We start from the raw sequence: 22,129 nt of genomic DNA, 5'->3' as shown, positions 1-22,129 counted from the left end.
AAAAATAAGAGTATAACATCAGAGTTATGCTGGGTTTTCAAAGCATAGAAGATCTGGATCAGGTGCTTGAAACATAGGTGTCAGCTTTTAATTCAAATCCATGCCCTCCAGCACCACTGAAAAAGGACGAGAAGTCCCCAAGACTTCGTATCTACAAGCCAATGTGCATATTTTGGATGCCCTTGTGCACCTCAAATGGCACCAGATCCCTGTGATTCTGCATCTGAATGGGTACAGAGATCTACTGGGATTTGAGAGACATCTCACACAAATTGAATTGTGTCTATCAGAGCTTGGCTCAGGCTGAACCTCTTTACCCTCCACAATCCTTGTCTTTCTCCTTTATGATGGGAAATCACAGAATCATGGAATCAGCCGGGTTGGAAAAGACTTCCGAGATCATCTGGTCCAACCCGAATCCCAGATGATTAGCCTTGGTTTGCTAACTACTTAGGCTCTTAGATGCCCAATTTACTCTGGGCAAATCCATTCCATCCATAACTCAACTTCAATGCTCAGAAGGTCACAATTGTTTCAGGATAAAATCCTGAGAAACAGAATAAAAATCTGCTCTGGGCAGGTGTTATGAACTTGTTATGGAAATGTTAATTCAACCTCAAATCCTGCTTAGGCACAGAAGGAGGGCTTCCATGTTCTAAAGTGGCATTAGTTATTTATTTGCTAGTTTCTGGGGAGTTGTTGTTTAAAGAGATGGATTGGTAGTGAGGCAATCTGATAGACTGTGTTTGGAAAAGGGGATATCACAGTGGTTGAGAAGTTGCTCTGGCCTAAATGGTTTGTTTTCCTCATTTCATGGATAGGGAGGAAGCTTTTTGAAGGTGATATTATGAGAAATGCACACCTTGGCCCTGGGCATGAGGTAAAACGTCCCCCTGAACTGGTCCCCCCGCCTGAGCTGGTGACATAAAGAAACAATTGAGGTTCTGCTCTGTTCATGCTGGTGTTAAGGAAACTTTCCTGTCTCCCCATCCAGGAGGCACTCTGGCAGTCCCACCCCTCCACCAGAGACTTTCACTGCTGGGACCGAAGCCCCTTTGCAGGGAGCAGCTCCTGTGAGCCCACGGGTGCCCCACTTGAGCCCCTGCACGCACCACACCCCCAGAGTCAGACCAGGTTTCCTTACCAGCTGCACACTGGGTTTCCCACAGCAGAGTCTCAGATGTCTGGATCTTTAAAGCAATTTAATCATGGCACAGTAACATAGAAACATCTCAAGCTGGATGCCTGTGAACCCAGCTTGGCTCCTTGTCTCCACCCTCAAATTGTGCCAGACACAACTTCACTCCTTCCTTCCCAGAGTCTCTACTTCCTCTCCTACAGAATCCAGGGGGACAGAAAATAGGGTTTGCAGTCACATCATAACAAGCTGTCTCCACTCCTTCCTCCTCACGCTCTTCTCCTGCTTCAGTGAGGGTCCGTGCCGTGGGCTGCAGTTCTTCAGGATAAGCTGGCTGCAGAGTGGCTCTCCATGGGCTGCAATCCTTCAGGGCTACAATCCTTCAGGATACACCCACCACACCTACTTTCCTGGTGGGTCATCCATGGGCTGAAGGTGGATCTCAGCTTCTTCATGGACTTCCGTGGGCTGCAGGGGCACAGCTGCCTCACCACAGTCCTCTCCAGGGGCTGCAGGGGAATGTCCGCTCTGGCACCTGGAGCAACCTCTCCCCTTCCTTCGCTGTCCCTGTTGCTTCAGGACTGTTTCTTACAATTTTCCTCAGTCACCTTACCAGTCTGAGTTTTTGCACTACTTAAATTATCTTTTCACAGAGGAGCCATGACCATCACTGATGGGCTGAGCTGTGTCCTGCGGTGGGTTCTTTTGAGAACATTGAAGTGGCTTTCCCTGGCACAGGGCAGCCTTGACCTTGCCTCACTGAGACACCCACGGGTCCCCAGCTGCCAGCACATGACCCAAGCACCCTGTACCTCTGCCTGTGGGTCACTGTGAGATGACAGCAGGACTTTATTCCATGCTGCACCTTGCACAAATCCCACTTTCCCAGGTGTTTTACTGAGCCAGACTCCACTCAAAAGAGTCAATCTCATCTACAAGTAAAAGCAGAGCAGGAGAGCAGTCACACAGAGCAGGGCAATCCTGTTCTTGCAGGAAATGGGGCAGAGAAGACACTCAGGACTGGAGTGGGCAGTGGGCTCTGCACCCACCTGTGCCCCCCACGGCCATTCCTGCATCACTGTGTGTCAGTGACCACCTGTGCAGAGTGATGGGGATCAACATGTTCACACATCAGTTATCAACCATGGATAGACAGTGATACAGCTCATCATATTACACTAGGACAGGGCCACAGCAGAAGGAAATGTAAACTAAAACAGAGATAAATCTGTTGTTTAGTTCAGTCATTTCAATCAGTGAATACCAAAATATTTGCAGCAGGTTTACATTATTGTTATTGCCCTTTTGCAACCAGCCCATATACAAGAACTAAATGAAGTTGTCAATGTTAATAATTGAGCTCAAAAAATTATCTAAACTAAACAATATTACTAATAATAGTTTTATCAGCAGATGAGGAAGCACTTGTGGCAGGTTTGCAGTGTTCTTACTGCCCTTTTGCATCCAGCCCATGTACCAGGTCTAAATGAAGTTGTTATTGACAATAATTCAGCTAAAAAATTATCTAAACTCAATGATGATAATAATAATTAAGTCACAATAATCTAGGTCAAAATATCTGAATGCAGTTTTCTTAACTTAGATGGGGAAGAGTAAACATCTGTACCATGTATGCTGCCAGGAGAGATGTATTAGATATTAATTGACTTGTTCTCTATAGTGAAAGGTCAACAATTTGCATGGGCTGCAGCTTTTCCTACAGTTCTTACCTCATGCAAACCTTGCACTTCACACAAGGCAGAATCCTTAGCAGTGTGTTTTTCAACTTGGGGTTGCTGAAAATCAGAATAAGGGAATGAACACCTGGAAAAGCATACTGAAATACATAAATAAGAAACATCATGACACTTTTCCCCTCCACTGAATAAATTATTGTCACAATCAAAGATATAATGTTGATGTTGTACATTACGAAGAAGGAGAGAATAGATTTCATGGCTTTGATGTGGGCATCCATGCTGAGGTCCTTCATGGAGTTTGTCTGCATGTTGCATTTGTGTCTCCAGAGGGAAAAGAGAAGGAGAAGGACAGAAAGGATGACTGCCATGAATGAAGCAGCATATCCAAAGCCAGTGATAAAATAAATAGGAAGAAATTGTTCATCTGTCTTGATTTTCACTTTCCACAAATTTTCTAGACCAGTGGAATTGTTACATTGAGGTTTATCAATGATTTCAAAGAGAAGGATTCCAATAACCAGGGAGAAAAGCACTGACCCCAACAAGAACCAGGGCACCATCCTGTCAATTTTTACTTTCAGGTAGATGAAGAAGCTGTTCCTGAAATTGGCAATTTTTATACAATAAAAGACACAAAGACAGGCTGACACAGAAACTTCGGAACAATTAAAAAATCTACGAGCAACTGCAAGTAGTTGAAATATGGGGTGAACAAATTGGTAATTTCGATACATTGTTGAAAGAAAGTAATATAACCATGTAAAACACAGAAACCAAAACCTGGAGGATCCCAAAACCAGTAAGATCTTCTCATTAGGGTTCAAGGTTTTCCTTTTGATCCAGGACAAGCAAATCACAGAAACAATGAAAGCATTTATCCACATGCCAGTAAATGCCTCAAGGATGACAATGGCCACAGATGTGGCAGCGTATGAAGTGACATTGAATTGCTCTGGAGAGTGACAAGCTTCCATCCTGGGAGCTGGGAGCAGTGCTGTGCTGGACAAGGGGGCTGTTGCACCAATGCCAAACACAGGTCAGTGTCTGCTGTTGCCTGAGTGTCAGGTGTGGAAAGAGGAGCTTTATAGAGCTGCTGGTGGGGGGGATTTTGGTGCCACTCCTCTTGAGAGCAGGGCAGGTGCAGGGATGTAAATGTGCTGGGTATCCCCTTACCTGGTGTCAGTGTCAGTGTGCAGGATTTGCATGTTGGTTCAGGAGGGCTGTGTTGGGTGGCACAAAGAGTGGAGATGTTTTTGTGCAGAGGACAGTGTTGTGATTTTGTGGGTGACACGTTTGATCCCTGTGAGGATTTAGGATCTGAATTCTTCTGTCCCTTGGCCACCAGTGATGCTCTTGGTGAGCAAGGTGTTCTCTCAGCAAAGCACATCAGGGGAATCACTGTGCTCTTCCATCTGAGAGTCCAGGAGCTCTCAAGTTCAACTAAGATGCTGGATAACAGGAGTTCCTTTTGATCCTCCACAGACACTGAAATCCCTGTTAGTTTCCCCACTCTTAATGCCTTAATGTTTAGTGAAGAGGCACATAGGGGATGTGGGAGGGCATTGAATGAAAAGCAGGACTTTCTTTTTCAGGATTAAGTTGAAGAATTTGCAGGAAAAGGATAAATGTCAGCACGAGTCTCTGTGTCAGTATTCAAATCTCATGTGTTGGCAATGGGAAGAGTTTTAGGGATGGGACCATGCTGGGCTCCCTGCACCCTGAAATCCTGTCAAGCTTCCAAATTAATTTAAGTTCTGAAAGCTGTTGGGTTTCTAATAGGCAAGCTTTATGGAGCTCTGTATGGCATGGAGTGCTCTTAGACTCTGGGTTACTACAGGACCTAGCACATCAGGACCACAGGTGCCAGTGAGGCCTCAGCTGATGCTGTGGTGTAACCACGAAAAAATGAAGTCATAAGAAATCGCTCTATGGCTACAAGAAATAAACCCCCAGCATTTTGTCTCTTCAGAATGATGATGCCCTTTTATCTTAGGGACATAAATGTCATGTCACTGTGTCATGTCAATACTCCTATCACATGTTTCTATTTGCATGTTTTTGTGAAGGCTCTCACTACAGCACTGACACATGGAAATATTTTTACATAAGGCCTGGTGTTCACGTCAACAACAAAACATGGTACCTGCCACACATTGCATTGAGATACATTCAGACAATCCATGGATTTTTCATAAAGTTCTGGTGAGAACTTCATTTTCCTTTATTTCATATTGCCTAGAAAATGCCAGTATCACGACTTGTTTTGAATGCAGTCATGCAAAAATACTGTTTCTTTTGAGAGCTGATGATGTTGTTGGAAGGCTGAACATTGCCTTGAGATTTTTCATTTCCTCTCATGGCCTGTTCTGTGCTTTATGCTCTAGTGTGAATTTTCTCTGGGTTTGCCAACAGAACAGAAAACATGGTGTAGATTTAAGGTATGGGTGTTTCTGACTTTTTTTGTTGTTGTTTTTGTTTTCTTCTTCCTCTCTGCATATATATTTGTGAGGAGAATATCAGTTATTTCAATAGCAGAGGGTCTGAAGATGAACTGAACAACCCTTATCAAAGCAATGTTTTCTTACTGATATTTGCTGCTGATCTAAACCAATGTCAGCAAGACTGTAGACTGTGCTTATGCTGTTAACAGAAGCCTGTTGATGTCGTTAAGAGCTGGAGTGGAATGATCAGACAAATGACTGCTATGGAGGGAAATTTCCTGACCCTTCTATCCCACTGTGGCAGGGGGTTTGGAATTAGAGGAAATTTAACATCCCTTCCAGCCTGAAATGTAACCCTATATTAGTTGCCTTAGGTAGAGGCTGACTTTCTCCAGCTCTCCAGATGGCTTTTATTTCATTTACTATTGAGTTTTGTTTTATTAATGTCACTCCCGAGCTGTCCCTCTGCTCATCAACACTCTTGCACGGCAAAAGCATTTTTAACTGTTTCACTTCTCAATCCCGAAAACTTGGAATGTGATCCAAAGCAGTTCTCCATACTCTGCCAGCACTGGGCAGCCCCTCCCATTGACTTGTGACATCTCTTCTGGGTCAGCTTCCCCAGGCTGGGCACATCAGTGCATCTCTCCATGTGGGCTGTGCACTGTGGCTGTGCTGGTGGATAATGTGTCCCCTGCAGGTGCAGCTGAGTGGGGCTGGTGCACAGGGCAATGATGCTGTGCTGGGTGTCATGTTCTCAGAGCTTGCTAAGAGAAATTAGCAATTTTTATGCAATAAAAGGCACAAACCAAAGAAAACTGGCAGAAACCCACAAGTTGAAATAATCACAAAACTTTTGAGTAGATACAACTTGTGGAAATATGGGGTGAACACAAAGGTAATTGGGATAAATTATTGAGAGAAATGAATACAGTCATGAGAAGCACAAAACCCAAAACCTTCTGGGAGCAAGCCTCCCAGTAACAGCAAGATCTTCTCATTAGAGTTCAAGGTTTTCTTTCTGACCCAGACCATGCAAATCACAGAAACAATGAAAGCGTTTATCCACAGGCCAGCAAACGTCTCAAGGGTGACAATGGCCACAGCTGTGGCAGCGTATGAAGTGACATGGAATTGCTCTGGAGAGTTATAAGCTTCCATCCTGGGAGCTGGGAGCAGTGCTGTGCTGGACAAGGGGGCTGTTGCACCAATGCCAAACACAGGTCAGCGTCTGCTGTTGCCTGAGTGTCAGGTGTGGAAAGAGGAGCTTTATAGAGCTGCTGGTGGGGGGGATTTTGGTGCCGCTCGTCTTGAGAGCAGGGCAGGTGCAGGGATGTAAATGTGCTGGGTATCCCCTTACCTGGTGTCAGTGTCAGTGTGCAGGATTTGCATGTTGGTTCAGGAGGGCTGTGTTGGGTGGCACAAAGAGCAGAGATGTCTTTGTTCAGAGGACAGTTGTGATTTTGTGGGTGACCCCTGTTTGATCCCTGTGAGGATTTAGGGTCTGGGTTCTTCTGTCCCCTGCCCACCAGCGATGCTTTTGGTGAGCAGGGTGTGCTCTCAGCAGAGCACAGTCAAGGGAGTCACTGTGCTCTTTTATCCAAGAGTCCAGGAGCTACAAATTTTATCTGAGCTGCTGTAACTGGAATTCCTTTTAATCCTTCACAGGCATTGAAATCCATTTAATTTTTCCTCATGGTAATGCCTGCAGATTAAGTGCAGAGCCACAAAGTGAGGAGGCACTGAAAGGAAAGCTGGATCTTTTTTCCCAGGGTTAGGTTTAAGCATATGCAGAAAAAGGGAAAAATTCATCACAAACTTAATTTGGTTATTGCCATAAGGACTTACAGGAATTGTTTTTACAAGTCCACCAGCAAGCAAAGGAGGGCCCAGGGGAATCTGCATCCTTTCTTGGATGTGAGGGGAAACATTACCAGAAAGGATGAGAAGAAGGCTGAGGTACTTAATGCCTTCTTTGCCTCAGTCTTTAACAACAGTCAGAGCAGTTGTCCTCAGGGTACTGAACACCCTGAGCTGGAAGACAGAGACAAGGAGCAGAAGGAAGTCCCCATAAACCAGGGGGCAGCTGCTGTGCCAGCTACACACTCCCAAGTCTATGATGCCAGATGAGATCCACCCAAGGGCAATGAGAATTTTCTTTTCCTGACTTAGTCCATTCTGTGCTCTCTCCTCTGGTGTGTTGTACCTTGGAGAGGTGCCCTGTTCAGTGGATAAGAAACTGTCTGGATGGTTGGGCCCAGAGTGGTGGTGAATGGAGATGCATCCAGCTGGTGGCCAATCAGCAGTGGTGTTTCCCATTGCTCAGTTTTGGGGCCAACTCTGTTTAACATCTTTATCAATGATCTGAAGGAGGGGATCGAGTTCACCCTTAGTCAGACGACACCAAGTAGTTTGGGACTGTTGGTGTGTGGGAGGGTAGGAAGGCTGAGCAAAAGGGATGTGGAGAGGCAGGATCAATTGACTGAGGACAATGAAGCGTGATGTTTGACAAGGCCAAATGCAGGGTCCTGCAGTTGTGTCCCAAGAACCCCCTGCAGCACTCCAGGCTGGGGCCGAGAGGTTGGAAAGCTCCCTGTTGCAAAAGGCCCTGGGGGTGCTGGTTGGCAGAGGCTGAACATGAGGCAGCGTGTGCCCAGGTGGCCAAGAAGGCCAATGGCACGTGGCCTGTGCCAGCAATAGTGTGGTAGCAGGACCAGGGCATTGACCGTCCCCCTGTGCTGGGCACTGGTGAGGCCTCAGCTCAAATCCTGGGTTCAGTTTCGGGCACTTCATGACAAGAAAAACACTGAGATACTGGAGTGAGTCCAGAGAAGGGCAGTGGAGATGGGGAAGGGTCTGGAGCACAAATGTGATGAGCAACAGCTGAGAGAGCTGGAGGGGCTCAGCCTGGAGAACAGGAGGTGCAGGGGGGACTTTATTGCTCTCTGCATCTGCCTGAAAGGACGTTGTAGCCAAATGTGTTCTCTCAGGCCACAAGGACTAAGCAAGAGGAAACAAAGTCCAGATGAACCAGGGGATTTACCTTGGATATTGGGAAAAATTGCTTCACTGAAGGGCTATTCAGGCATTTTTGCAGCCTTCCAGTGCGTGCACATGATAGCCTGGGGTCTTGGCTCCATGCATGGGGCTCCTGCCATTTCCTGCAGCCCAGAGCACAACCTGCAGCTCTCACTGTGGCTGCACACTGAGCTGTCTGCACTGAACATATTCCTCAACTATTTCATGTACAGATAACCTGCTGTGGAAGGTTGACCTTGGGCAGCTGTCAGACACCCACCCAGTTGCTCCCACTCTCCCACTTTGCCTAAAGGTGTGGTGGAAAATAAGATCGAAAAAGTCAAGGGTCAATATAAATATAGGGATATCACTCACCAGTTACTGCCACCGACAAAACAGACTCAGCTAGGGAAAAAAGGATTACATTTATTGCCATTTGAAAATAAAGTGATGACAAAAAAAGACAAACTAAAACTCTTTGCCTCTGCCCCCCATTCATTCCAGGCTCAAGTTCACTCCTCCATTCCCAGAGTCTCTACCTCCTCTCCTACAGCAATGCAGGGGGACAGAAAATGGGGTCTGCAGTCAGGTCATATTGAGCTGTCTCCACTCCTTCCTCCTCACGCTCTTCTTCTGCTCCAGTGTGGGTCCGTGCCATGGGCTGCAGTTCTTCAGGATAAGCTGGTTCCAGAGTGGCCTCTGCATGGGCTGCAATCCTTCAGGATACACCCACCACACCTTCTCTGCCTTGGGGTCATCCATGGGCTGAAGGATCTCAGCTGCTTCCTGGACTTCTGTGGACTGCAGGGCCACAGCTGCCTCACCATGGTCCTCTCCATAGGCTGCAGGGGAATGTCCACTCTGGCACCTGGAGCAACCCCCCCTCTTCCTTCCCTGTCTCTGTTTGCTTCAGGACTGTTTCCCACATTGTTCTTCACTCCACACTGCCCGGCCGTATTTCTCCCCTTTCTGAAATATATTTTCACAGAGGAGCCACGACCATCGCTGATGGGCTGAGCTGTGTCCTATGCTTTGTCCAGTGGAGTGCCCGTATCTGCCTTTCCCTGGCACAGCCTGGACAGCCCTGCCCTTGCCTCACTGAGACCCCTATGCACCCCCAGCTGCCAGCACCTGGCCCGAGCCCCCCGTACATCTGCCCGTGGGTCAGTGCCAGTTGAAAGCAGAACTTTATTCCACACTGCACAATGCACACAAACAAGTAAAAGCAGAGCAGGAGAGCAGTCACACAGAGCAGGGCAATCCTGTTCTGGCAGGAAATGGGGCAGAGAGGACACTCAGGGCTGCTGTGGGCAGTGGGCTCTGCACCCACCTGTGCCCCCCACGGCCATTCCTGCATCACTGTTTGTGTGTCAGTGACCACCTGTGGAGAGTGACAGGGATCAATGTGTTCACACATCAGTTATCAACCACTGCCAGACAGTGATAGAGATCCTAATATTACACAGTTATCAACCAGTGACAGAGACGTCTCATCATATGACACGGGAACAGAAATGTAAACCAAAATTGAAATAAACCTGTTGTTTAGCTCAGTTGTTGCAATCAGTGAATGCCAAAGCATTTATGACAGGTTTGCAGAATTGCAGCCAGTCCATGGGTACCCGGTCTAAATGACTTTGTTATTGGCAACAATTCAGCTCCAAGAACTATCAAAATAAATGAGAATAATAATTTATTCAACTCCTTATAATATTAATTCAAAGAGTTTTAATGATGTATTCTTAACCTCAAAGATGAACACCTCTATCATCTACACTACCAGGAGTGCTGCGTTAGAAATAAATTGACTTGTTTTCTACAGAGAAATATCAGCATTTTGCAAGGGCTCCAAGTTTTGTTACAGTTCTCTCTTGAGGAAAACCTTGCATTTGACACAGCGCAGAATCCCTAGCAGTCTCTTTTCCAGATTGGGATTACTGAAAATCAGGACAAGGGAATGAAAACCTGGAAAAGTGTATTGAATTAAGTAAGTTAAAAATATCAAGTCACTTTCATTCTTCATTGAATAAATTAGAATCAAGATCAAACATATAAAGTTGATGCTGTACATTATGAAGAAGGAGAGAATGGATTTCATGGCTTTGATGTGGGCATCCATGCTGAGGTCTTTCATGGAGTTTGTCTGCATGTTGCATTTGTGTCTCCAGAATGAAAAGAGAAGGAGAAGGGTAGACAAGATGACTGCTGTGAAGGAAGTGGCATATCCAAAGCCAATGATAAAATAATGAGGCAAAAGATGTTGATCTATTGTGATACTTGCTTTCCAAATACTTCCTTGGCAGGTGAAATTGAAGTTGTTGCTGAGTGCTTTATCCATGGTGTTGTAGGCAATGATTCCGATAACCAGGGAGAAAAGCACTGATCCCAACAAGAGGCAGGGCACAATCCTGTCAATTTTTACTTTCAGGTAGATGAAGAAGCTGTTCCTGAAATTGGCAATTTTTATGCAATAAAAGACAAAAAGAGAAGCAGAAAACCACAAGTTGGAATAACTAAAAAAGTTCCGAGCACTATTAAGTAGATGAAATATGGGGTGAACATAAAGATAATTGAGATAAATTATTAAAAAAATTGAATAAACCCATGAGATGCACAAATACCAAAACCTGGAGCATCCCAGAAACAGCAAGATCTTCTCATTAGAGTTCAAGGTGTTCTTTCTTACCCAGACCATGCAAATCACAGAAACAATGAAAGCATTTATCCACATGCCAGCGAACACTTCAAGTGTAATGATGATGGCCACAGTCGTGTCAGCGTATGAAGTGATATTGGATTGCTCTGGAGAGTGACAAGCTTCCATCCTGGGAGCTGGGAGCAGTGCTGTGCTGGACAAGGGGGCTGTTGCACCAATGCCAAATACAGGTCAGCATCTGCCGTTGCCTGAGTGTCAGGTGTGGAAAGAGGAGCTTTATAGAGCTGCTGGTGGGGGGGATTTTGGTGCCACTCCTCTTGAGAGCAGGGCGGGTGCAGGGATGTAAATGTGCTGGGTATCTCCTTACCTGGTGTCAGTGTCAGTGTGCAGGATTTACATGTTGGTTCAGGAGGGCTGTGTTGGGTGGCACAAAGAGTGGAGATGTTTTTGTGCAGAGGACAGGGTTGTGATTTTGTGGGTGACCCTTGTTTGATCCCTGTGAGGATTTAGGATCTGGGTTCTTCTTTCCCTTGGTTGCCTACAATGAACAAATTAGTTTTGGCTGCAGTCATTCAAAAATATTATTTCTTTTGATAATTGTTGATGTTGATGTTAGGCAGAGCATTGCTTTGAGAGAATTTTCATTTTCTGATACTACCTGTTCTCTTCTTTAGGCTTTGCTTTGAGTTTCTTGTGCTTTTACAGACACAATAGAAAATGTGTTGTAATGTTGGATGATTTTTTGCTAGTTTGTTATTTTCTTTTTAATCTTTTTAATCCTTCACAGGCACGGAAATCCATGTGATTCTTCTCCATGGTAATGCCTGAAGATTAAGTGAAGAGCCACAAAGTGAGGAGGTACTGAAAGTAAAGCTAGATCGTTTTTCCCGGGGTTAGATTTAAGAATATGCAGGAAAAGGGTAAAATTCATCACAAACTTAATTTGCTTATTGCCATAAGGACTTACAGGAATTGTTTTTACAAGTCCACCAGCAAGCAAAGGAGGGCCCCGGAAAATCTGCATCCTTTATTGGATGTAAGGGGAAACATTGCCAAAAAGGATGAGGAGAAGGCTGAGATACTTAATGCCTTCTTTGCCTCAGTCTTTAACAACAGTCAGAGCAGTTGTCCTCAGGGTACTGAACACCCTGAGCTGGAAGACAGAGACAAGGAGCAGAAGGAAGTCCCCATAAACCAGGGGGCAGCTGCTGTGCCAGCTACACACTCCCAAGTCTATGATGCCAGATGAGATCCACCCAAGGGCACTGAGAATTTTCTTTTCTTGACTTGGCCCGTTCTGTGCTCTCTCCTCTGGTGTGTTGTACCTTGGAGAGGTGCCCTGTTCAGTGGGTAAGAAACCGTCTGGATGGTTGGGCCCAGAGTGGTGGTGAATGGAGATGCATCCAGCTGGTGGCCAATCAGCAGTGGTGTTTCCCATTGCTCAGCTTTGGGGCCAGCTCTGTTTAACATCTTTATCAATGATCTGAAGGAGGGGATCGAGTTCACCCTTAGTCAGACGACACCAAGTAGTTTGGGACTGTTGGTGTGTGGGAGGGTAGGAAGGCTGAGCAAAAGGGATGTGGAGAGGCAGGATCAATTGACTGAGGACAATGAAGCGTGAGGTTTTACAAGGCCAAGTGCAGGGTCCTGCAGTTGTGTCCCAAGAACCCCCTGCAGCACTCCAGGCTGGGGCCGAGAGGTTGGAAAGCTGCCTGTTGAAAAAGGCCCTGAGAGTGCTGGTTGGCAGAGGCTGAACATGAGGCAGCGTGTGCCCAGGTGGCCAAGAAGGCCAGTGGCACCAGGCCTATGTCAGCAATATTGTGGTAGCAGGACCAGGGCATTGACCGTCTCCCTGTGCTGGGCACTGGTGAGGCCTCAGCTCAAACCCTGGGTTCAGTTTTGTGCCCCTCATGACAAGAACAACATTGAGATGCTGGAGTGAGTCCAGAGAAGGGCAATGGAGCTGGGGAAGGGTCTGGAGCAAAAATATGATGAGCAACAGCTGAGGGAGCTGGACGGGCTCAGCCTGGAGGAAAGGAGGTGCAGGGGGGACTTTATTGCTCTCTGCATCTGCCTGAAAGGATGTTGTAGCCAATTGTGTTCTCTCAGGCCACAAGGACTAAGCAAGAGGAAACAAAGTCCAGATGAACCAGGGAGATTTACCTTGAATATTGGGAGAAATTGCTTCTCTGAAGGGCTGTTCAGGCATTTTTGCAGCCTTCCAGTGCATACACATGATAGCCTGGGGTCTTGGCTCCATGCCTGGGGCTCCTGCCATTTCCTGCAGCCCAGCACACAGCCTGCAGCTCACACTGTAGCTGCACACTGAGCTGTCTGCACTGAACATATTCCTCAACTATTTCATGTACAGATAACCTGCTGTGGAAGGTTGACCTTGGGCAGCTGTCAGACACCCACCCAGTTGCTCCCACTCTCCCACTTTGCCGAAGGTGTGGTGAAAAAAACAGATTCAGCTAGGGAAAAAAGGATTACATTTATTGCCATTTGAAAATAAAGTGATGAGGAACAAAGACAAACTAAAACCCTTTGTCTCTACCCCCCATTCATTTCAGGCTCAAGTTCACTCCATTCCCAGAGTCTCTACCTCCTCTCCTACAGCAATGCAGGGGGACAGAAAATGGGGTCTACAGTCAGGTCATATTGAGCTGTTTCCACTCCTTCCTCCACATGCTATTCTGCTCCAGTATGAGTCCATCCCATGGGCTGAAGTTCTTAAGGATAAGCTGGTTCCAGAGTGGCCTCTGCATGGGCTGCAGGCCCTTCCTAAAAGGGAGAGCTTTAGCATTGCTAAGCTGGTTCGCGCCTGCCAAGGGGTTTGCTCCATGGAACATCAGTCTGCCTCTCTAGCCACAGCCCTGAGTGCCCAACTAACAGTGTAGGAAGGAGCCAGACTCAAAAGTGGTTGCTATATATGTGGTGCCCCTGACCACTTTCAGAAAGATTGCCCAAAGAGACCCTCTGCAGCAGCATCCCACAAGTACCCAAAGGGGAGGAGGGGGGCAAAAAACTCCTCGCAGTGGGGAAACTAGAAGCGAGGGGCGTTGTCGCGCGCCCCGGTACAGCAAATAAACGCGACTCACGGGAACAGGCTTGTGATTTGTGCCCCTCAACCTCAGCCAGCACTGGGTTGGATCTATCCAACCGAGAACCAGTCATCAAAACTTTCACAGATGTAGTACTAATCCCTACAGGGCTTTGGGGTCCATTTAGCACAGGGGTGCATGCACTACTAATAGGAAGATCTTCAACCACCAAAATGGGTTTATTTCTGCTGCCTGGAGTAATAGACTCTGACTCTCATAGTGAAATTCAAATAATGGCCTGGACTCCTTCACCCCCTTGTTTCATCCCTAAGGGACAAAAAATTGCCCAACTAATCCCCTTCTACAGTGCGTCGCCTGTAGGGGAGGGGCAGTGGGGTTCAGGGGCCTTCAGGAGCACGGGCCAGCCACAAATTTACTGGGCAACAGCCATAACAGCCACACAGCCGGCTTTGCCAGATTGATGGGCACAGAATTACAGGCCTTGGGGATACTGGAGCTGATGTTACCATCATCAAAGACTCCGAATGGCCACTTAACTGGCCCACTGCTTGCCCAGCTGCAACCATTCAAGGGGTGGGAGGCACACAAAGGCCCATATAGAGTGCTCGAATACGCACTGTCTTGGGGCCAGAAGGAAAATTAGCCAAAATAGCTCCCTTTGTTGCTCCCATTCCATGTACATTGTGGGGACGGGATGTTCTCAGACAGTTCGCCACAGTCATGCAAATTGTTCCTGCAAGCAGCCAGGTTTTTCAATAGGGGCCATTGACCAGCTGTCCCAAGGACCGATTAAACTGGTCTGAAAAAGCGAACAGCCAGTTTGGGTAGATCAACAGCCCATGAAAAAGGAACGGCTTGTACATCTAAGAGAGCTTGCAAGGGAACAGCTTGAAGCAGGTCATATTGTGCCAACAACTAGTCCCTGGAATACTCCTGTGTTTTGCATCCCCAAGAAAAGTGGCAGGTGGAGAATGCTGCAGGACTTATGGACAGTAAACGCAGCCATAGAGCCTATGAGAGCATTGCAGCCTGGACTTCCCTCACCTGCTATGCTTCCAGCAAAGTGGCCACTAATGGTAACTGAATTAAAGGACTGCTTTTTTACCATTTTCCTACACGCTGAGGATGCACCAAGGTTTGCTTTTTCCATCCGCACCTTGAACAATGCACAGCCCATACAAAGGTATCACTGGGTTGTCCTTCCTCAAGGGATGAAAAAGAGTCTGACAATATGTCAAATGGTAGTGGCAAACGCTATTCACCCCATCAGAAGGTGTTTTCACCTTCATGTTTTCACTTTCACCTCAGCCATCATATACCACTATATGGATGACATATTAATTACCATGGCCACAGAAAATGAACTGCAAATTGTTGTTACTGCTCTAACCGATGCTGTCCAAGATGCAGGGTTACAGGTTGCTCCAGAGAAAATCCAGCGATCGCAACCCTGGACTTACCTTGGATGGGAAATCATGCAGCAGGAAATTTCTCCACAGCCACTGCAGCTCAAGGTAAAAGACAATTTAACTTTACACGAGTTGCAAAAACTTCTGGGAGCCATCAATTGGTTAAGGCCTATTTTGGGCATAACCACAGAGGAGCTACACCCTCTATTTGAGCTGCTAAAGGGGGAGTCTGACCTAACGTCTAGCAAGTCTCTGACAGCAGAGGCAAAGCAGGTGTTAGACACTTGTGCCAAGGCAATAGAAGGCAGGCAAGGCAGAAGGAGAAATCCTGAACTGCAAATCTGCCTTGCCCTCAATCCTTGCAGGTACCAGCCATTTGCAGTTTTGTTTCAGTGGGATCAGACTGAAAAAGATCGATTGAAAATCCTAGAGTGGCTATTTCTGTCCCACACACCACCTAAAACTCTGTGGACTACTAATGAAATGTTTGCCAAACTTGTCATTAAAGGCAGAGGATGACTACAGGAGCTGGATAGGAGAGATCCTGCAACCATCTACATCCCAGCTACAAAGGACAGCCTCGACTGGATGCTAGCCGAGGATGCAGGATTCCAGGCTGCCTTTGCAGGTTTTGATGGTGACATTTCCATTCATTTTTCCAAACACAGATTGTGGGCAGAAGTTGGTAATTTACCCTTAGAAGCCACAACCAGATGCAAACATGAATCAGTGAAAGGCCTCACGGTCTTCACAGACACATCTGGGAGGACTCGAAAAGCTGCAGTGGCATGGGTAAACCCTGATACAGGACAATGGGAACAAGAGATACAGACCATGAACCAGGGCTCTGTGCAGGTTCTGGAACTGGCTGCCATACGTATTGCCTTGGGAAAGTTTTCTGAACAACCTGTGAATATTGTTACAGATTCCTGTTATGCTGCAGGGTTAGTGTCCCATCTCGAGAGTTCATTTCTTCGAGATGTTGCTAACTCTCACCTATTGTTTGAAATGCGTTCTGTATGGTTTCTTGTCAATCACAGAAAGTTTGATTTTTACATAATGCACACAAGGTCACACAGAGAAATGCCAGGACCAATAGCTGAAGGGAACAGGGAGGCTGAAAAAGCAGGAATGTTTAACACCATCTCTAGAGTCTTAGAGCAAGCAAAATTGTCTCATTCATTTTTCCACCAGAACGCACATTCACTGAAGAAACAATTTCAAATAACACTCAATCAAGCTTAAGACATAATCATGTCGTGGCCAGACTGTCAGAAAATCACACCCATGCCATCTCAGGAAGGCATTAACCCCAGAGGATTAACGGCAAATGAGATTTGGCAAACAGATATGACACACATCCCTGAATTTGGTACATTAAAATACGTACACATCACAGTTGACACCCATTCACAATACATAACTGCCACAGCACACACTGGGGAAAAGGCCAAGGATGTAATAAGACACTGGTTCAGTTGTTTTGCGACCCTTGGTACCCCAAAACAGATTAAGAATGACAATGGACCAGCTTTCATTTCAGAAAAGGTAAGAAACTTCCAGTCAAATTGGGGAATTTCTCACACCGCAAGTATTCCACACTCACCCACTGGACAAGCAATTGTAGAAAGGGCACATCACACACTAAAAGACGTGTTAAAAAAACAAAAAAGGAGGGAATCAGTCTGTAGCCCACAAGAGCGTCTGTGGAAAGCCACATATGTTATAAACTTTTTAAATTGTGGCAGTGCTAGAAAAAGCAGACATGAAAGGCAGCACAGACCTCAAGCTTTGGCCTCTCCCAAACCACCAGTCATGGTAAGAGATCTGATTTCAGGGCAGTGGACAGGACTGGTGGATCTTGTGACTTGGGGGCGGGGCTATGCCTGTGTGGCTACAGAAAAGGAGCTGAAATGGATTCCTTTCAGGTGTGTTAGACCCTACCCAGGTACACAACCACAGCAGCAAGAACCAAAGTAACGCAGAAGTTATAAAAGCAGTTATGTTTCAGTAATAATGTTTACATTCCAGGTTTACATTTGAGGATGACCAGTGTGGCAAAATGCAGAATCTATACAAAACCTATGAGTGTGTGTATGATGAATGAAATGATGGCCATCAGTGAATGTGTGTGTGAATGAATAAAAGAGTTGTTAGACTGGACAAGTACCTTAAACACCAAATACCTCACAGAAATAACACTACCTCAGCCACATGGTCACTTTAAGAGAATTTAGTTTGCTAAGCTTACCCTGGTTTTGAAATAAAGTTGAATTTCCCAGTTATTTAAACCCTCAGATTAATAAAGGTTAAAAGTCTATAGGTAATGCACGGTTGGGCTAAGGCCCCTAGGTTAATAAAGTTATTTTTTCCAAGTTGCACTACCCTTTAGAAATATAAGAAGGTTTTAAAAGGTTTACAATAGATGTGTAAGTTCTTAAGAAGCCAAAGCAAGTGATGTGCTGGGTCATTGTGAAGCTATAGTAGTTTACAATGTACTGTTCTGTTGTTTGAACTGTTGTTTTTTGCACGGTTTTCATGACCGTCTTAAATAATTGAGAAGGGGGTGATGTAGGAGGTGTGTCTGGGGTGCAGGGGAAGCACCCAGAGTGAGGAAGCTCAAGGGACGTGCGCCGGAATTGATAATCTCATTGGTTATAAGGCCATATGGTTTTAAAGGATAAGAAGAGCACCGGGTTTTGAATAAATCTCTCTCTGACCACCACCTCAGCTGGGAGCAGACTCTTATTTCTTTATCATATAAAGACCAACACGCATCCTGTGACTCTTGGCGATGGTCCTGTGCAGGGCCAGGAGCTGGACTCGATGATTCTTGTTGATCCCTTCCAACTCAGAATATTCTGTGATTCTGTGAACAAATCCTTGTCAGAGTGACATTTTCTTACTCATATGTGGTGCTGATCTAAACTACATCATCGAGAGTGTAGATTTGGATGACTGTGTTCACCGAAGTATGCTGATGTCATGAAGAGCTGGAGAGGAATGCTCTGAGAAACAGCTGCTAAGGAGGGAAAATTCCTGACTCTTCTATCCCACTATGTCAATAGGTTTGGAACTAGCTGATATTTGAGGTCCCTTCCAGCCTGAAAAGTAGCCCTGTATAAATTGCATTAGGTACAGGCAGAGTTTGTCCAGCTCTCCAGACAGCTTTTATTTCATTTACTATTGAGTTTTGTTATATTAATGTCACTCCCGAGCTGTTCCTCTCGTCATAAACACAATTGCACGGCAAAAGCATTTCTAACTGTTTCACTTCTCAATCCCGAAAACTTGGAATGTGACCCAAAGCAGTTTCCATACCCTGCCAGCACTGGGCAGCCCCTCCCATTGACATCTGACATCTCTTCTGGGTCAGCTTCCCCGGGCTGGGCACATCAGTGCATCTCTCCATGTGGGCTGTGCACTGTGGCTCTGCTGGTGGATAACGTGTCCCCTGCAGGTGCAGCTGAGTGGGGCTGGTGCACAGGGCAGTGATGCTGTGCTGGGTGTCATGTTCTCAGGGCTTTCCTGGAGATGGCAGAAGGTATCTGCAGTGTGGTTTGCTGGGGCTGCCTTGTTTTGTGTGGTGCTGATATTGGCAAGATGCTGGTTTTGCCTGCTGCGTGTTGTGGGATGTGAGGTTGTGAGGGATGATGTTGCATGGGATGTAGGGAATCAGGTGGGTCTTCCAGGGTCTTGTTGTGAAATCAGTTGGGACTGTCCTGTTAAAGGAGGAAGTGCAAAAGCAACATGAGGTAGAGAAGGGAGGTGTGTTGGTGCTTGTCCTTTCAAAGCCCTTCAGTGGGGAGATGTGTCCAGATGAGATTTTTAAGATCTACCTCAGGTCCTGAGCTGGTGAGAGAAATGACCAATTGAGGTTCTGCTCAGTTCATGCTGGAACTATGTCATGTTTAGAGGACCTGCTGTGGAGGGTTGGACCTTGGGCAGCTGCCAGGCCCCAGCTGCTCCTTCAAACTCACCCATACACAGGGCAGGGCTGAAAAATAGAAAGGAAAAGGTCATGGTCAGGGAGATCATTCCCCAATTACTGTCATGGAGAAAATTGACTTGTCTTGGGGAAAATTAATTCAATTTATTGCCAATTGAAAATAGAGTAGGATGATGAGGAACAAAAACAAAGCTGGAGCCCTTGTGTCCACGCCCCATTCATCCCAGGCTCAACTTCACTCATTCAATTCCAGCTTTTCCACCTTCTCCGCCACAGCAGCACAAGGGAAAGCAGAATGGGGGTTGCAGTCTGTTCATAATGTGTTTTCTCCCCCACTCCTTCCTCCTCTCACTGCTTGCCTGACCCAGGAAAAAAAACCACTTTCCCAGGTGTTTTCCTGAGCCAGACTCCACTCAAAAGAGTCAATCTCATCTACAAGTAAAAGCAGAGCAGGAGAGCAGTCACACAGAGCAGGGCAATCCTGTTCTGGCAGGAAGTGGGGCAGAGAGGACACTCAGGGCTGGTGTGGGCAGTGGGCTCTGTACCCACCTGTGCCCCCCATGGCCATTCCTGCATCACTGTTTGTGTGTCAGTGACCACCTGTGGAGAGTGACAGGGATCAACGTGTTCACACATCATTTATCAACCACTGCCAGACAGTGATGGAGATCCCAATATTACACAGTTATCAACCAGTGACAGAGACGTCTCATCATATGACACGGGAACAGAAATGTAAACCAAAATTGACATAAACCTGTCTTTTAGCTCAGTTGTTACAATCAGCAAATGATAAAGCATTTGTGGCAGATTTGCAGAATTGTAGCCAGTCTATGGGTACAAGGTCTAAATGCCTTTGTTATTGGCAACAATTCAGCTCCAAGAACTATCAAAATAAATGAGAATAATAATTTATTTAACTCATAATAATGTTAAATCTAAGAGTTTTAATGACATATTCATAACCTCAAAGATAACCCCATGGCTAGGCTTCACGAACGAAGATTTGGGAAGGCACTATCCACTTTTGCTACAGGCATGCTGGTGGCTTATGAGGCCAATACGTGACAGACATATCCGATTGCAAAAGGCGCAGCAGAAAGACTCCTTAGATGGTGTATCTTGCAAGACACGGTTCTTTCTGCGTTACCTTTTTTCCTCGAGAGTGATCCTGCGTGAGTTCTCGAAGGAGACAGCTGCGTTATAGATGGTGTGTCTCCAGGCCTCCCGATTTGAGGCCAGAGTAGACCAGTTATGGTGATCAATATGGCCAAGGCTGAGATGTTGTTTCAGGGAGTCCTGAAACAGGAGTCCTGAAAGAGGAGTTCTTCGGGGCTCCTCTCATGCGGCAGCCAGTGGCAAGTTCACCATAGAGCAGGATCTTAGGAAGGTGGTGGTCCTTCATTCTTGAGACGTACCCTGCCCATCGCAGCTGTGTTCTCACCTCAAAGATGAACACCTCTATCATCTACACTGCTGGGAGTGTTGCGTTAGAAATAAATTGACTTGTTTTCTACAGAGAAATATCAGCATTTTGCAAGGGCTCCAAGTTTTGTTACAGTTCTCTCTTGAGGAAAACTTTGTACTTCCCACAGGGCAGAATCCCTAGCAGTCTCTTTTCCAGACTGGGATTACTGAAAATCAGGACAAGGGAATGAAAACCTGGAAAAGTGTATTGAATTAAGTAAGTTAAAAATATCAAGTCACTTTCATTCTTCATTGAATAAATGAGAGTCAAGATCAAACATATAAAGTTGATGCTGTACATTATGAAGAAGGAGAGAATGGATTTCATGGCTTTGATGTGGGCATCCATGCTGAGGTCCTTCATGGAGTTTGTCTGCATGTTGTGTTTGTGTCTCCAGAGGGAAAAGAGAAGGAGAAGGGCAGACAAGATGACTGCTGTGAAGGAAGTGGCATATCCAAAGCCAATGATAAAATAATGAGGCAAAAGATGTTGATCTATTCTGATACTTGCTTTCGAAATCCTTCCTTGACTGGTGAAATTGCAGTTGTTATGGAGCGCTTTATCCATGATGTTGGAGACAGTGGTTCCAATAACCAGGGAGAAAAGCACAGACCCCAACAAGAGGCAGGGCACAATCCTGTCAATTTTTACTTTCAGGTAGATGAAGAAGCTGTTCTTGAAATTGGCAATTTTTATGCAATAAAAGACACAAAGAGAAGCAGAAACGCACAAGTTGGAGAAGTTAAAAAAGCTATGAGCACTCTCAAGTAGCTGAAATATGGGGTGAACATGAAGATAATTGGGATAAATTATTAAAAAAATGGAAAATACCCATGAGATGCACAAATACCAAAACCGGGAGGATCCCAGAAACAGCAAGATCTTCTCATTAGAGTTCAAGGTGTTCTTTTTGATCCAGGACAGGCAAATCACAGAAACAATGAAAGCATTTATCCACATGCCAGCAAATGCCTCAAGGGTGACTATGACCACAACTGTGGCAGCGTATGAGGTGACATTGGAATGCTCTGGAGAGTGACAAGCTTCCATCCTGGGAACTGGGAGCAGTGCTGTGCTGGACAAGGGGGCTGTTGCACCAATGCCAAACACAGGTCAGCGTCTGCTGTTGCCTGAGTGTCAGGTGTGGAAAGAGGAGCTTTACAGAGCTGCTGGTGGGGGGGGGGGATTTTGGTGCTGCTCATCTTGAGAGCAGGGCAGGTGCAGGGATGTAAATGTGCTGGGTATCCCCTTACCTGGTGTCAGTGTCAGTGTGCAGGATTTGCAT

The 22,129-nt window shown here is 46.0% G+C and overlaps 3 protein-coding genes across 3 annotated transcripts; all 3 read right to left on the bottom strand.

The window, feature by feature from the left end:
* Positions 1-2,864: 2,864 nt before the first annotated feature.
* Positions 2,865-3,812, bottom strand: LOC116785061 (taste receptor type 2 member 41-like). The gene has a single exon (XM_032684235.1). The coding sequence runs from the start codon at positions 3,810-3,812 to the stop codon at positions 2,865-2,867; it is 948 nt and encodes a 315-aa protein (XP_032540126.1).
* Positions 3,813-10,155: 6,343 nt separating this feature from the next.
* LOC116784079 (taste receptor type 2 member 9-like) lies at positions 10,156-11,121 on the bottom strand. The gene has a single exon (XM_032682257.1). It carries the CDS (start codon positions 11,119-11,121, stop codon positions 10,156-10,158), a length of 966 nt encoding a protein of 321 aa, XP_032538148.1.
* Positions 11,122-20,931: 9,810 nt separating this feature from the next.
* LOC116784078 (taste receptor type 2 member 9-like) lies at positions 20,932-21,894 on the bottom strand. The gene has a single exon (XM_032682256.1). It carries the CDS (start codon positions 21,892-21,894, stop codon positions 20,932-20,934), a length of 963 nt encoding a protein of 320 aa, XP_032538147.1.
* Positions 21,895-22,129: the final 235 nt, after the last annotated feature.

This window comes from Chiroxiphia lanceolata, chromosome 3, assembly GCF_009829145.1.
Source record: "Chiroxiphia lanceolata isolate bChiLan1 chromosome 3, bChiLan1.pri, whole genome shotgun sequence".
Classification (NCBI taxonomy): Eukaryota; Metazoa; Chordata; class Aves; order Passeriformes; family Pipridae; genus Chiroxiphia; species Chiroxiphia lanceolata.
This window is presented reverse-complemented; position numbering and strand designations above follow the sequence as displayed.

What these genes read in the sequence shown, in the direction of transcription:
- LOC116784079 (XM_032682257.1), bottom strand. Translation starts at nt 11,121, where the DNA reads ATGGAAGCTTGTCACTCTCCAGAGCAATCCAATATCACTTCATACGCT.
- LOC116784078 (XM_032682256.1), bottom strand. Translation starts at nt 21,894, where the DNA reads ATGGAAGCTTGTCACTCTCCAGAGCATTCCAATGTCACCTCATACGCT.
- LOC116785061 (XM_032684235.1), bottom strand. Translation starts at nt 3,812, where the DNA reads ATGGAAGCTTGTCACTCTCCAGAGCAATTCAATGTCACTTCATACGCT.